The sequence below is a fragment of the Argentina silus genome (assembly GCF_951799395.1).
Source record: "Argentina silus genome assembly, chromosome: 7".
NCBI lineage: Eukaryota > Metazoa > Chordata > Actinopteri > Argentiniformes > Argentinidae > Argentina > Argentina silus.
In genome coordinates, this window is record NC_139661.1 from 5571098 (window position 1) to 5586097 (window position 15000).

The 15000-nt window shown below is 47.6% G+C and overlaps 1 protein-coding gene across 1 annotated transcript in view; it reads left to right on the forward strand.

Annotated features, from left to right (window-relative positions):
* LOC310806982 (calcium/calmodulin-dependent protein kinase type II subunit beta-like) overlaps positions 1-15000 on the forward strand; it is a 57262-nt gene that overhangs the window by 28518 nt on the left and 13744 nt on the right. Inside the window, exons 11-15 of the mRNA XM_083673262.1 lie at positions 735-830; positions 5429-5466; positions 8084-8116; positions 10427-10495; positions 14818-14862. Of these exons, the coding sequence (XP_083529388.1) occupies positions 735-830; positions 5429-5466; positions 8084-8116; positions 10427-10495; positions 14818-14862 (281 nt within the window). The remainder of the gene's footprint in view (positions 1-734; positions 831-5428; positions 5467-8083; positions 8117-10426; positions 10496-14817; positions 14863-15000) is intronic.

Here is a 15000-nt window from a genome sequence, read left to right on the forward strand (position 1 = left end):
GAGAGAGAGGAGAGAGAGAGAGAGAGAGAGAGAGGGGATAGAGGGAGGATAGAGGGAGGGGATAGAGGGAGGGGATAGAGGGAGGGGATAGAGGGAGGATAGAGGGAGGGGACTGGACAATGAGCTGTAAGAGAGAACAAGAAGAAGGTAGAGCGCTGGGAGAGATGAAACATAGACGCAATCAAAGCCTGAATTGGTCAGTATTTGTGGAACTACAGTATATTACAGACACTATTACCTGAATTGGTCAGTATTTGTGGAACTACAGTATATTACAGACACTATTACCTGAATTGGTCAGTATTTGTGGAACTACAGTACATTACAGACACTATTACCTGAATTGTTGCAGTTGTGTATTGGATGGCGGTCACTAGTCATCTCACACACACACACTATGTTTTTCTGTCTGGTGCATCAGATCTCAATGGGCTGCTACTTATATACAGTATGAGGATTAAGAGACAACGTATGCACAAAGTGTATTCCTGGTTTGTTCATGTATTCATTCTTTCTGACACTGGTGCTCATGTCTCCTTTGTGTCATGACGACATTGTGTCAGACCTCGTGAATTCCTTTCTTATTTGGACTAATGAATCCTATTTGTTCCCCCCTCTCTTGCTTCCTTTCTTCTTTTCTCTCTCTCTCTCTCTCACTCTCTTTCTTTCTTTCTTTCTTTCTTTCTTTCTCTCTCTCTCTCTCTCTGTGTTGGGACTGTGTTGGACACTAACAGTGGGCAGTCGGCAGTCGACCGCTCCAGCCTCTGTCAGTGTCGCCGCGGCCGCTGTTGCCGCGGCAGCGGGCACAACCGCTGGGCTGGTGGAACAAGGTAGCCTGGCACACTCGGGACTGCCACCCTTTTTTCCTCTCCTTTTTCCCTCTTTCCCTTTCCCCCTCTCTCTCCACCCCACCCCCCCCCTCCACCCACCCTACTTACAGTAGCATGGAAGCTAACAGAGCATGCCACTGTCTTGGCTGATGTCATCGCCATCTCTCATTGGCCCAGCACAATTCCATCCTTGCACCTCATTGGTCGCCTGGCCTCCTCTCTTTACTCTGATAGGCCGGCCTCCTCCATCTCTCATCTCTTCATTCCCTCACAGCACAGCAAAGGAGCATGACTTGACCCAAAGAGACCTGTTTACTGCCCTAATACTGTCATCCCTCTCTGATCGCTTCCTGTCTCTGTCTCTGTCCCGGTCTCTCTCTGTGTGTGTGTGTGTGTGTGTGTGTGTGTGTGTGTGTGTGTGTGTGTCTCTCTCTCTTTTTCTCTCTCAATCATCTCATTCAGTTCCTTTACCCTCTTTGGTCACTCTTCATCTTAACAAAACTGCCATTCTATACCTCTAAAATCTCATCCTCCTCTCCCTCTTTTCCTCCCCCCCCCCCCTCCTTTCTCTATTTTTCTCTGTCTGAGAATGATACTGGAAAGTTCACCCCTGTAATTTTTAAGGATGGAACTGCCCACACGTTGTCAGTGAATGCTGCATGGGGCACACTGGACTGGTGCATGCGCTCTAATGGGGGGTTGGAGGGGTGTGGGGGGGGGTATGATGCATGGGTAACACTGTAAGACACAAGGTTAGGGGCTTCTCTTCTCTTGAGATGCAGTGAAAACCCATTGAAACTGCCACTGAAATACTTGTTTGAGGCCTGAATTAGCATCTGTAAGTACTTTGTGTTTGTTTACAATATCGCACTGTATGTACAGTGATACTAACATTGGCTATGGATAGCATATGAGAAGGTAGTATTTATACCGGTAAAACTGAAAGGTCTTTAGTTTATAACTTGTAATGACATTTGATACTGTAGACATTGTTGAGAACAAACATTTATCCACACCAATAGTAGTAGAGAGGAGTCCTACATGACTCTCTTTCCTAGTTAAGAAGATTAAAGTGAAAATGAAAAAATATGCCCCAGAACTCCGTATAAGAGCTGCTTCACAGTTGTTAGTGTTGAGAAGGAACTGGTGCCAACGTCCTTGAGTCTGTGGCGCCGTGGGACCCCAGTCCTCTCCACTTCCCCCTCCGTCTCCACCAGCCTTCAATCAAATATTCATACTGGGCTGCCTCCCATTGTTAGCTTTACTCTGCTCTAGCCTGCAGACCGGAGAGGCAGACCTCAGGCTCCACCAGGGATTCACATTCTCTTGGAGGGGAAAATCAATGTTCACTGACAAAAATGTTTGTGTATTACTGAACACCGATGTAGTTTTACCTTAATGGTGAAGCATGTTGTTTTTGCCTTTTGTTGCCCTCTCTGGCCATCGTAAATATGCTAACAGCGGTGAACATGTGCATATCCTTGTACACAAATGGAAATAGAGTGAAATAGGTACGTAAAGGCCAGTGCTCAACCTCGACGACACCAGATTTGAGAAAGTTTGGACTTTTTTTGGACCAAAACAGCGCTCTTCACCGAAAGTTCTTAATCATGTGATCTCATTTCCTTGATTGCTACTGATTTATCGTGGCCATTTAGCACTATTTTAAAGCTCAAATCTACATACTGGGCCTTTAAAGCCTCCAGGCTATCAGGGTAGTTACAGGACAGAGAGCGATAGACACAAACAACTGTCCTCATTTGAAGCCTCCATCCTTGCCTGGTCTTCCTAAGCCTCTGTTACTGGCAGGGATGTTAGTGACAGTCTTGATGGGTATTAATAACCACTGTGGCCTTTTCTTTCCTCCTCTTCTTCTTTTTCCTTTCTTGCTTCATGTGTAATGTGTGGCAAGGTAAGCAGCCCCCTTGCTTCCTCCCCTCCAGGGATTAAGCAACATGACCTTTGAACCTTGCAGGTTGGCCAGGAGAGACCGCAGTCTCATGGAATTCTCTCCCCTTCCTCTTTTTTTCCCCATTATTCTATATTACTTCCATGGTTCCCTATTTGAGATTCCAAAGAGTCTTCTCCAGAGCTTTCTATGGACATTTAAAAAAGACAGCCTGAGTAGAGAGCTTTGGTCTGTTGTTCAAAAATACAACAAATACAATGGCATTTTGTCATAGAGTTCTGTCCGTCTGCCCCCCCCCCCCTCTCTCTTCCGAGATTTCAAACACAATGCGAAAATCTTGACACTATTATCATCCCGTTACTTCCCCCTCAGTAAAAAAACAAGCCAAATTGAAAGGTTTGTGAAAAATTACACCACGGTAAATGCACATTCTTGACATTCTGACAGTGGTTGGATAACAGATTTGGGTCTTGCCCAACTGCTGAATTTGCACATCTTGCCGGGGGAAATGTGATACTATATCAATTGACGCAGAAGTAGAGAGGGGAGGAGGATGATGCTGTTCAGAAGAGAAGGGGGAAAAAAGCAGTGGAAAACTGCGAGTGTTGCATTTATCCTTCAACCTATTTCTCTCTCTCTCTCTCTCTCTCTCTCTCTCTCTCGTTCTCCCCCGCCCCCCCAAGCTGCCTTCTCTGTGCCAGTTCCAAAGTTCCTCCTCACCGCTGTGGGTTTTTAAGCCTTGCTGCTCCATCTCATCTCCTCTCTCAGCTCCTCCGAGACCTAAAATGAGTTTGTTATGGAACATCTAACGGAAGATACGCCTCTGTTTGTAATTCATTGCAGTCCTTGTGTTTGTTGTGTAGATGTGGATAGAGAGCAAGGAGGGGGGGGGGGGGGGGGTGAGGGAGGGAGGGAGGGAGAGGGAATGAGAGTTAGAGAAGAAAAAAAAGCCCAGAATGCCAGAAATAGTGGTTTATGTAACGTGGTCCTACTGATGATGTGATTGCTTTTGATTTTAGACTTAGAATCGTGCTCAGCCGCTTAAAATAACACTGGGGCCAACGTCTACCGTAGTTAGGAGATGGAGGCCGACAGGGCTTTAGACTGACAGGTGAAGGCCACCTGCTTTGATTGATTGACAGGCTGAGAAAAGAGGTGAAGAGGAGGGGAGACAGGTGGGACCCAGTTTAAGCTCCAGCCCCTGATGGGGCCAGGGGGGAGCCAGGGGGGAGCCAGGGGAACTCTGGGGCCTCTCTCTCAGTCCCCGGCCTGTTCTCTGTCTCCGCCTCGTTACCTCATTGTCAGCGCACCGCTAATGAGGTTCCGTTGCCGTCGGCAGCCCGGAAGGACTCTCGCTGGGGCCTCCTATGCTCCCGTGCGTGTGATGAATGGGATGGCTTTAACCCGGGATACATCCTGAGTGTGGTCTTATAATGTATATACATACGTCTGCATATATGTGCACTGCAGATTTCTTATGGGTGCGGGGTGTGTGTGTGTGTGTGTGTGTGTGTGTGTGTGTGTGTGTGTGTGTGTGTGTGTGTGTGTGTGTGTGTGTGTGTGTGTGTGTGTGTGTGTGTGTGTGTGTGTGTGTGTATGTGTGTGTGTTGATTATCTATGTGCATATGTGGGCACGTGTATGTGTGCATGCGTGTTTGCGTGTGTGTGTGCGCGTGTGTGTTCTCCATGCTTGTACACACACCCCTGTGTGGCACACGGACCACCCTGTATCTGTGCTGCAGTAACTGAAGACCCTGTGAATACGGTCTGTTGTCTGTGCGCCATTTCCCCTGTTGCAAGGGATTATGGGTATTATGGTAATCAGTCCGCTGTCTCCGGTATCAATGAACACCCTTGTCTTCTCTCCTGTTTCTCATTATACACCAGACTGAAGCCTAATCCTCCGTATGGTCCTAAAGGACTTCTCAGGACTATTCATGTTCATTGTGCTGTTTTCTCCTTGTGTTGTGAATATCAGGCCCTTGTGGACAGAGAGAGCGGTTAGGGATGGAGAATGTAATGGCTGAGTCCAACGACTGATTATAACTGTTTTTGTTTTTTTGTACACAACACACTAATGAACACAAATCAATCCTAAAATGTACAGCCGTATACAGTGTGCAGCATGTGGGTGGAGTGACTACAGCCCAAAGAATTCAGTGGATGATCAATGTTGACCCTAATATGGATTTCCTGCCCCTCTCTAATCAATACCTGGTCATGCGAGTCAAGATGGCATAACATGAAATGTGATTTTTGAACCACTAACCCTAACCTGACCCCAAACTCTAACTGAGGAACCATTAGCTTAAACCCGCTCGTCCATTTTGACAGCACTGCTTATCTTGCCTGGTTTAAAATGGCTCTCCAGTGACGGGCCTTGTCTTTGACTGTGAACCCTCATTCACACTACAGAGCCGAACCAAGCTGAGTCAAGCTGAGCTGTACTGGGCTGGCCTGGTTACGTATATATCCACCGTAGTTGCTGAAACAGTGTTAGGGAAAGGGACAGTGTGGAATGAAACATTTTCCCGAGCCGGCGCGGTATGGTTGGGATCGGCCCTGTAGTGTGAAAAGGCCCTGTGTGTCTCCTACAGGTTTGAGACTGCTGCTCTGTGATCTCTCTCCTCACCTCTGTTCTGTGAGCATCACTGACCTGCTGTCTCTGTCCCTGTGCTTCCCATTACAGCAGCCAAGAGTTTGCTCAACAAGAAGGCAGATGTCAAGGTAAGGTCCTGCTGCTCAACTTCCATGCTCCCTCTCTCTCCCTAGATTCTCCCCCGCCTCCCTCTCCTCCTCGGCTCTGCGCCCCTCTCGATAGAAGATCTGGAGTGCTCTCTCTCTCTCTCTCTCTCTCTCTCTCTCTCTCTCTCTTTGTGTTTCTACAGTTTTACCTCTCTCTCTCTCTCTCTCTCTCTCTCTCTCTCTCTCTGTGTTTCTACAGTTTTACCTCTCTCTCTCTCTCTCTGTGTTTCTACAGTTTTACCTCTCTCTCTCTCTCTCTCTCTCTCTCTCTCTCTCTCTCTTTCTGTGTTTCTACAGTTTTACCTCTCTCTCTCTCTCTCTCTCTCTCTCTCTCTCTCTCTCTGTGTTTCTACAGTTTTACCTCTCTCTCTCTCTCTCTGTGTTTCTACAGTTTTACCTCTCTCTCTCTCTCTCTGTGTTTCTACAGTTTTACCCCTCTCTCTCTCTCTCTCTCTCTCTCTCTCTCTCTCTCTGTGTTTCTACAGTTTTACCTCTCTGCTTACGCTCGCTTAGCTTGTACTCTCCAGACCAAGTCCTCTCCTCCCCCTCTCCCTCTCTTTCTTCTCCTCTGCTCCTCTCTCTCTCTCTCTCTCTCTCTCTCTCTCTCTCTCTCTCTCTCTCTCTCTCTACTCCTTGCTTAGCTTGTTAGTTTCTACATAGATTAACGTGTCTTTAGCTCAGTGACTCATGTATGTGCTGTGGGTCAGGCCGTGCTGCTCTAAAGTCGAAGATGGTGCGCGCGCGTGTGTGTGTGTGTGTGTGTGTGTGTGTGTGTGTGTGTGTGTGTCATCATGAAGGTTTTTAAATATGTGTGTTTTGTAGAGCCTCTGCTCAGCTCATTGTGTGGGTGTTTTGGCATAGAGTGATGCACACTTGTCTTAACAGCGCCGTTCCCATTGGTCAATGTTCAGATCATTACAATCCCCGCTTTCTGTTCATTTATGCCTCTATTGTCACTTCCTCTTTTCCTCCTATGTTCTTTCTTCACCATCTTGGCTCAATTTCATCCCTCTCTTTCTTCCTTTTCTTCCTCCACTGTGTTCCTATTCTGCTCACCCCGGCCGGCCTTTTAACCCCTCGGTTCCTGATGGTCGCTAATGAGTTTCACCCACCCATCTTCACCCCATCTCACCTACTGCACACACTCATCCCACGCACACGTGTGTGTGTGTGTGTGTGTGTGTGTGTGTGTGTGTGTGTGTGTGTGTGTGTGTGTGTGTGTGTGTGTGTGTGCGTGTGTGTGCGTGCGTGCTTGCGTGCGTACGCGCGTGTGTGTGTGTGTGTGAGTGAGTGAGTGTTTGCGTGCGTGCGTGCATTTTACATGTCAAACTGTCCGATTGCAAGGTCCTGAGTGTGTAAATGTGGCCATGTGTGTGCTCACACAGGGTGTGTGTGTGTGTGTGTAAGCGTGGGCGTATGTGTGCATGCTTGCGTGTGTAAGTGTGCGTGCGCTGGTGTGTGTGTAAGTGTGTGTGTAAGCCTCGCTCCGAGAGCCCGTTCAGCAGGGAATGTGACTCCAGTTCCAGGAATAGCCATGAGTCTGAACCCTGGAAACTCACAGACAAAAATAGACACACACTTCCCCTGCGCAGCGCTCATCGCCTAGCAACAGGCTCCCCACACACTTGCCCTAACCATTTTTTATAAAAGATTTTCATTTGTTACCCCCCCCCCCACCCCCACCCCCCCCCCCCACCCCCACCCCCACCTCTCCCCTCCTCCCTCTCGTTCCTCCTCTCATCCGTTGTCTCTTTCTATCGTTCTGATCCCTCTCGTCGGCTCTCGTTTCTTCCTCTTGTTCTGTAATGCAGAACGGCACCTGACATTTTCCACCGTAGCCCGAGCACCTGCTCCATCCCAGCCACACAGTCTGGCACTGGCCACTGGCTGCTGCACTGCAAACCATTGTGTGACGTGTGAGTGCTGTTAGCATAGCCACCGCTCCACTCAGTTCAGTATAATGCCACACGCTAGCGTTACAGCCCTAGTTGTTCAGGACAGTAGGTGCTTTAGATTCTAGAAGTGTAGAGGTCATGTTTGGGCTTTTTTGATGACAGCGGGAGGACCCTTGTAAATGTGTAAGAACATACAATGGCCACGCTTCCTTTTTTCCCGCTACCATATTCTGTCTCTTCCCTCGTCTCTCTCTCTCTCTCCCAAGACGGACTCCTATCCTTCTTTCCCTCTTCATAAAGGCGGATGATTCCGCCTTCCCCTGATATTTCCTCTTCTTTCTTTTTCTTCTTCTCCCTGGCGGCCTCAGCGACACCACCCTCCTCTTCTTTTGTCCTCTGCTTGCCATGTCCTCTTCTTTCTTTTCCCTCTCTTCTTGAGAATCCATTGAAATTCCATTTCCCTTCCCTGGAAATGGAAAATCTCCTTCCTTGCGCTTCCTTCCTACCTGGGTGAAGTTGGGGCTACATTATACATGTACATGAAACTACTTCCTGGCAGGTTGAAGCTCATGGCCTGAGGTTGACACACATGAACCAAGGATGTCCTTGAATTCCACATGATCTTCAGTTCGTCAGTTCGTGGCATTCACCTGTTGTCATTCGTTCTCTCTCCCTCTCCATCATCCCTCCATCGCGTGGGCCAGAAACGGAAGTCCAGCTCCACAGTCCAGTATATGGTGAGCATGCCATTTTAAATCCCACTCATCCTCTCTCTCCTTCTCTCCCTGGACTCCTCCTCTCCTCTCCTCTCCTCTCCCCTCCTCTCCTCTCTCCTCTCCTCTCCTCTCCTCCTCTCCTCTCCTCTCCTCTCCTCTCTCCTCTCCTCTCCATGTGGTGACAGGGAGGAAACAATGTCAGAAGGAGTTGTATCACCCCACAAGTACAGCAACAGGAGCCTCAGCAGGAGCCTCAGCCCTCCACTGGTGGCCATCACACCAGTCTTTCTGCTTGGGGTTCACACTTTTGCTATTAAACATCTCCAGACATGTATGACCTCTGTACCTCGTCCCCTCTGAGGAGGGTGTGTTGTGTGTATGTATATATGTCTTTTACTCTTCTCATCTTGAGTGCTAGACCAGCTGCCGCTTCCTCCGGAAAGGTTCTCTGAGTGTCCTCTGGAGAGCAGGGCTGGATCTCACACCACAGATGCCTGACTGTAGCAGAGCTCCAACCCATACAGACATGTTGAAGATCCTATGCTCTAGAATGATATCTCTGTGCTCTCAAAGAAGTCTCTATGCTCTCAAAGATGTCTCTGTGCTCTCAAAGAAGTCTCTATGCTCTCAAAGATGTCTCTGTGCTCTCAAAGATGTCTCTGTGCTCTCAACGAAGTCTCTATGCTCTCAAAGATGTCTCTGTGCTCTCAAAGATGTCTCTATGCTCTCAAAGATGTCTCTGTGCTCTCAAAGATGTCTCTATGCTCTCAAATATGTCTCTGTGCTCTCAAAGATGTCTCTGTGCTCTCAAAGATGTCTCCATGGTCATAAGGATCTGCTGTAAGCACACTACAGGAAGAGGACACATGGTGATATTTTGTATATGTATAAACCTGCTTTTAGTCAGACACCCCCCTCCAAATGGAACCCTTTGATGGACCCCCTTTGTGCTCTTTGCATTGTTACGGATGAGTGTCAGCCACCTCACCGTGGGGGAGATCTGATGGTTGATGACGAGCGGGGTCTTTTCATAACTGGTAGCAACCGTCAGTGAACTACAGCAAGAGGCTACGTGGTTTTTGTGAATGCCGTGAGTGCTATTGATGTGCAGTGTATGGTGATGAAGGATACAGTATGTGCTAGTGGGTGTGTGTGGGTGTGTGTGTGTGTTTTGGGATTTCTCTGACTGTGTGTTCGTTATCAGTGTCTGTCAGCACTAGCTTTATACATCCCTCTCCTTTCTCTCATTCTGTGTGAGTGTTTGTGTGTGTGTGTGTGTGTGTGTTTGTGTGTGTGTGTGTGTGTGTTCTTGTGTTTATGCGAGTACATTGCTTGTGCTCTCCAACTCTGTTCTCTCTCTCTCTCCCTCTTTCTGTGTCTCTTTCTCTCCCCCTCCCCCCCCCCCCCCCTTCTCTCCTCCCCTCTCAGGCCTCGAGGCCTACTCTCCATGGTTAACAACACTCCCTGTCTGACCCCACTGCCTCAAGTCTGTTTCCTTTGAGTCCCATCCTTGCCTCAGCCCCTCTCTGACTCTGTTCCTGTCTCCCCCCCGCCACTGTATCTAAATCTTTAAATTTAAATCTAAGCCTTCAGCTAAATGGCATATATAATTCTTACTATTATTATGATTATTATTATTATGATTATCAGCCAGCACTTATCAGACAACATCATCTGATCTAGAGACAGGCCAGATTAAATCAATTACGGTGTGCAGTTTGAGTCGATTCACAAGACCCCCCCCCCCCTTTTACTTATTTTATCTACTGAATAGAATTGTATTACCGTGTGATATAATGTGATATTGATGTAAGTGAAATATAATAATGGCAGAATTGAAAAAGAATTGTCCTGTCCCTCTGCTTTGATGTTTACTACCTCGGCCTCTTTGATGTAGATTCAATATAGACGGGATTCATTTTCCCACATTTGCCACCACACTTTCTCAATTGAATTGGGGTCGGTACTGTAGGCGGAGTAGAATCCTGGAGCGTTCCAAGAAAAAGTCAAAAGGAGTCAGTGTCTTTGACAAACGATGATGTCATACCCCTGATGATGTCAGAGTCTGAATGTCCACCCTTCTGTCTCCCTCCCTCTCTCTCCTCACAAGAACACAGCCCACCACCAACCCACTAGCACCCCCTACTCCTCCCATCACACGGAGCAGGAGGCGTGGGGGGGGGGTGGGGTGGGGTGGGGGGGGATGTCGCATGAATGCTGTTTGTGTTAACCCCTTCACTGCCACCCCACCCATCCACCCATCCATCCATCCATCCACGGTAGCTCACAGCGTTGTTGTTAACACTGTGTTGTGTCTCCCCCCCTGCACAGCCCCAGACAAACAGCACGAAAAACAGCATAGTCACCAGCCCCAAAGGAAACATCCCTTCTCCTGCACTGGTATTTACCTCTTAAACCTCTCTCCCCCCTCCCTCCGTTTGTCCGTCCGTTCGTCTGTCACTCCCTCCCTCCCTCTTTCTGTTTCCCTTCCTTCCTCCCTCCCTCCCTCCCTCCTTTCTCCTCTGTCCGTCTCAATGGTTTTTTTGTCTGACTTTTGAGGCACCTGTGGTGAGACATATTTGTCTCTGTATCTCTGTTCGCTGTACAAGTGAAATGCTTGAGAGAGAGAGAGAGAGAGAGAGAGAGAGAGAGAGAGAGAGAGAGAGAGAGAGAGAGAGAGAGAGAGAGAGAGAGAGAGAGAGAGAGAGAGAGAGAGAGAGAGAGAGAGAGAGAGAGAGAGAGAGAGAGAGAGAGAGAGAGAGAGAGAGAGAGAGAGAGAGAGAGAGAGAGAGAGAGAGGCCTGTGATGGCAGGCAGGTTGTTGTGTCAGAAAATGTCTCCCCATCACTGACTGTTACTGACTGCGACTGTGTGTCTGTGTGTGTGTGTGTGTGTGTGTGTGTGTGTGTGTGTGTGTGTGTGTGCGCGTTGTTTCCTCCCACAAATGTAGCAGCCGTCTGTCTGTTTCACTTTTGGCTGCAGCTCTGTTTCTCTCAGCCAGAAGACAGAGGAGGAGCAGACAACTGATGCGGGGCTGCTTATCTGTCTAACACATCTCTGTCTTCTCCTATAGATGTCCATCGCCCTATTTTTAAGCCCAGAGCTCAAACCACCTGTACGAAAATGAAATGATATTCGATTCCTGGATGGCTGTTGACTAGACAGCCTCTCTGCTCGATAAACGTGTCTGCCTAAATGACCACTTATTAGCCTGATGGCCTTGTTTTTCTAGTGATGAGGTGTTTTCCGTGTGAGTTTCCGTGGCCTGGTGAACAGTGTGGAGTATGAGCACTAAACAGGGACCAGGCCAGTGAGAAAAGAGAGCTGGAGAGAGGGGGGAAAAGGACAGGCACTCTGCCATACACACCACCGCCGCAACACATGCAGCCATATATCAGCATATTTTTAGGAGCCCTCACAGTTGCCCTTTTAATGTGTGTGTGTGTGCGTGTGCCTGAGTGAGTGAGAGAGAGAGAGAGAGAGAGAGAGAGAGAATATAGGCCTAGATCAGAAGATTATTTCTCCGAGCCTTTAAGGGAAATGAGATTGGGATTGTTACCGTCTCAGTGCTGTTGCTATGGACTTTTGCTAGCTTTTGTGCGGTGCCACTTGGTGCCCTAGCCCCAATAGTCTTTCTGTGTCTGGATGTATGGCAGCAGGAGTATAGCAGTTGTTTGGTCAGAGCTACAGGTGGACCCACTCATTTTAGACCTGTGTGTGTGTGTGTGTGTGTGTGTGTGTGTGTGTGTGTGTGTGTGTGGAATATACAGGGTCATACTGTGTACAGTGAGGGTAGCACTACTGAGGTCAACAAGCATGTAATGGCCAAATTTTCCCCCCACTGTCCAACTGTCAGTCAGTCAGTTTCCCTCACAGCAGACCTCAGGTATTTTTGTCTTCATCAAGCTGTTGCCGCTGCCTGTTGCCCAGGGCGACGGTTGTCATGGCGATATTGTCAACGTCATGCAGGAGACAGCTGGCTGGTGATTGGTCATCGGAAAGGTGTCACTTCCTGGGGGTTGTGTGTGTGTGTGTGTGTGTGTGTGCGTGCGTGCGTGCGTGCGTGCGTGCGTGCGTGCGCACTGTTGGGCATCAAGTGACATTTCTTAGGAGCTGTCAGAATAGTGAGAGTGATGGAAAGGGAGAGAAAGAAAGAGATGGAGAGAATGAAAGAAAGAAAGGACAGACAATGGAGAGAAAAACCAGAGAGAGCCCACTTGTTCATGTTTAGTGGAAGGACAGAAACAAACATCATTTGAGTTCAGGGCCCTGTTTCAGTGTAATGACTGCACTCGGCCTGACACTGAACACTAGAAACACTAGAAACGCTTCTGCATCAACAGAAAACACACTCATCACTCTACCAACAACAAAACAACATTTAGATAAGTGGAGATGATGAAGAGGGAGTTGTGAACTGTTGGCTAGCCAAAGGGAGTAGCTAGCTAGCTGAAATACAAAGGTTATTTAATAAAAGGCATACAGGGTGGTTTTTAAACGGAATAGCAGATGCACAGGTCATCTGAGGTTTGAGCCTGACTTGCGCCCTTGGCCAATTTTCAAAAGTGAGGATATGGTGTATAAACGCCTCTGCGCTCCACCTGCACCTGGCTCGCAGTGTGTTCACACCTCACCACTCAAGTTTCCAAAACACTTACGTACATACTGTATTTCTTGGAAAATTTGCAACAGAATATACGTGTAGGACTCGTTACAGTTTTGTACATGCTTTAGATGCTACCTATGATCAAGTAATCAGAAAATATAGGAGGGTTAGGGTTAGGATTTAGGGTTAGGATTAGGGTTAGGGTTAGGGTTAGGGTTAGGATTAGGGTTAGGGTTATTCTGGATTTAGCCTTGGGAATCAGGACCAGAGCAAACCTAAGTAGATGGTGAAGGTTTATCTTAAAAACAAAATAACATATTATGCCTCTAATGAAACTAAATCAACTGAAACATATTATCTTGGGTCTTATGTATTATGTATCTTGATCTTGAGTGATCTTGGTTTACAAGTCGTAAAGCCTTTTCCTCCATTCCTTCTGGGAATTCACTTGCCTCTGGTCTCCTACCGGTGCTGATTGAAAACAAAAGCTAAAGATAAACATTCAAAGGAAAGTGTCCTTTGATTGTAAGTGTCCTTTGAATGGTTATATTTAGCTCTTTGTTTTCAATCAGCGACTTTTTTATTTGTTCTTCATAGGAGATGGATTTATTGAGTTGGTGACTCTTTGCCAGATTTTCTCTTTTGATGACGCACTAATTCTCCCACTTTGAAGTCAATCTTTTGTTTTCAATCGTGAAGTCTAGCAAATGCGTGATTTCATTTGAGGTAAAGTTTTCGGAACTTGGATTTCCCCCCTTTCAAGTCACCGTCCATGAAAAATCGATATGAGTGAGGCACTGAAGTTATTTAAATAACGCTGCCTCTTTTTGCATTCACCTCTGCACACAAGTGCAGCATAGTGCGGTCTTTGAAAATAGCTTCTCAGTACACAGGTGCAGGGAGGGCGTAGGGAAATGCGCACGTACGCCAGCTTTTACGTTTCTTTGAAAATCATCCTGATAATCTTTTATCCAATCAACAGACATCCGTCATGTTAGGGGGCAGACTATGCCATCTTTGACACAGGAGCCACTCTTGTCTCACAACTTGTTTGAGGGCTCGGAGGAGGAATGTCGCGTAGGAATGACGCCGCCCCCTGTCGGAAGACAATGAGGAGCCACTCTCAATGAGGATGAACTCCAGTGGAATTGCACCTGCTCCTGTCGGTGCTGTGTGATGAATCTGTAGACACTGTGCTGTTGTGATCTCTTGTTTGTTTGGTTCAGGTCAAGTCCAGGCAGCAGGCTACAACTACAGCAGATGTTATGTTGTAGAAGAGCCTACCTTCACTGTCTGCTTTTGTGGAATGCAACATTGAAAAGGGGGTCTGTTAGGATAGCTTGTGAAAATGATTTGTGTGTCGTAGTGTGAGGTTTACGCGTGTGTGAATGTGTTTCTACTGTATGTGCACCTGTCTGCATTCCTATTTGTGTTACTTGCCTTTGTCTCTATGTGTGTGTCTGTTTGAGTCTTTGATGCTGTGTGTGTGTGTGTGTGTGTGTGTGTGTGTGTGTGTGTGTGCGTGTGTGCACAAGATAGAGTTGAGAGCAATGCGGAATTATTAACAGATTTGGCACAGTCCCCACGCTCTGCATTTCAGCGCTGTTTTTCTCTTCCGGCTGTGTGTGTGTGTGTGAGTGTGTGTACTGTATGTGTGAGCTAGCATTAGAGTGTGTGTGTGTGTGTGTGTGTGCGCGTGCGCGCGGCATAGACTTCACTTTGCGTTTCAGCTCTTGTTTCTCTCTGTGTGTGTGTGTGTGTGTGTGTGTGTGTGTGTGTGTGTGTGTGTGTGTGCGTGTGTGTGTGTGTGTGTGCGTGTGTGTGCGCGTGTGTGCGTGTGTGTCTGTCTTCAGAATTTACGCAAAATTACAGTCCTCAGCTCATCCACCCCCACAACTCTATCGCTCCAGAAGAATCTTGATTTCCCCTCCTCCAGCCTTAACTGTTTCTCTCGCCTTTTTCTTTATCCTCATCCGACATACATGTCTTTATCTTTCTCTCTTTTTCCTCTACCTCTTTTATCCCCCTTCTCTACACCATTCTTCTCTCCTTCATCTCTGTCCCCCCTTCTCTCTCTCTCTCTCTCTCTCTCTCTCTCTCTCTCTCTCTCTCTGTAGGAGCCTCAGACCACTGTTATCCATAATCCAGGGGATGGGACTAAGGTACATCCCCCTCTCCTGTCCTCCCTCTCATCCTCTGTTTGATCTGCCTCTCCCACATGCATCTTTGTGAGCGTGACATCATGTGTGCCTGTGTTTATGTGTGGGTGTGTGTGCAATTATTCGCAGTTTTTTGTTGTT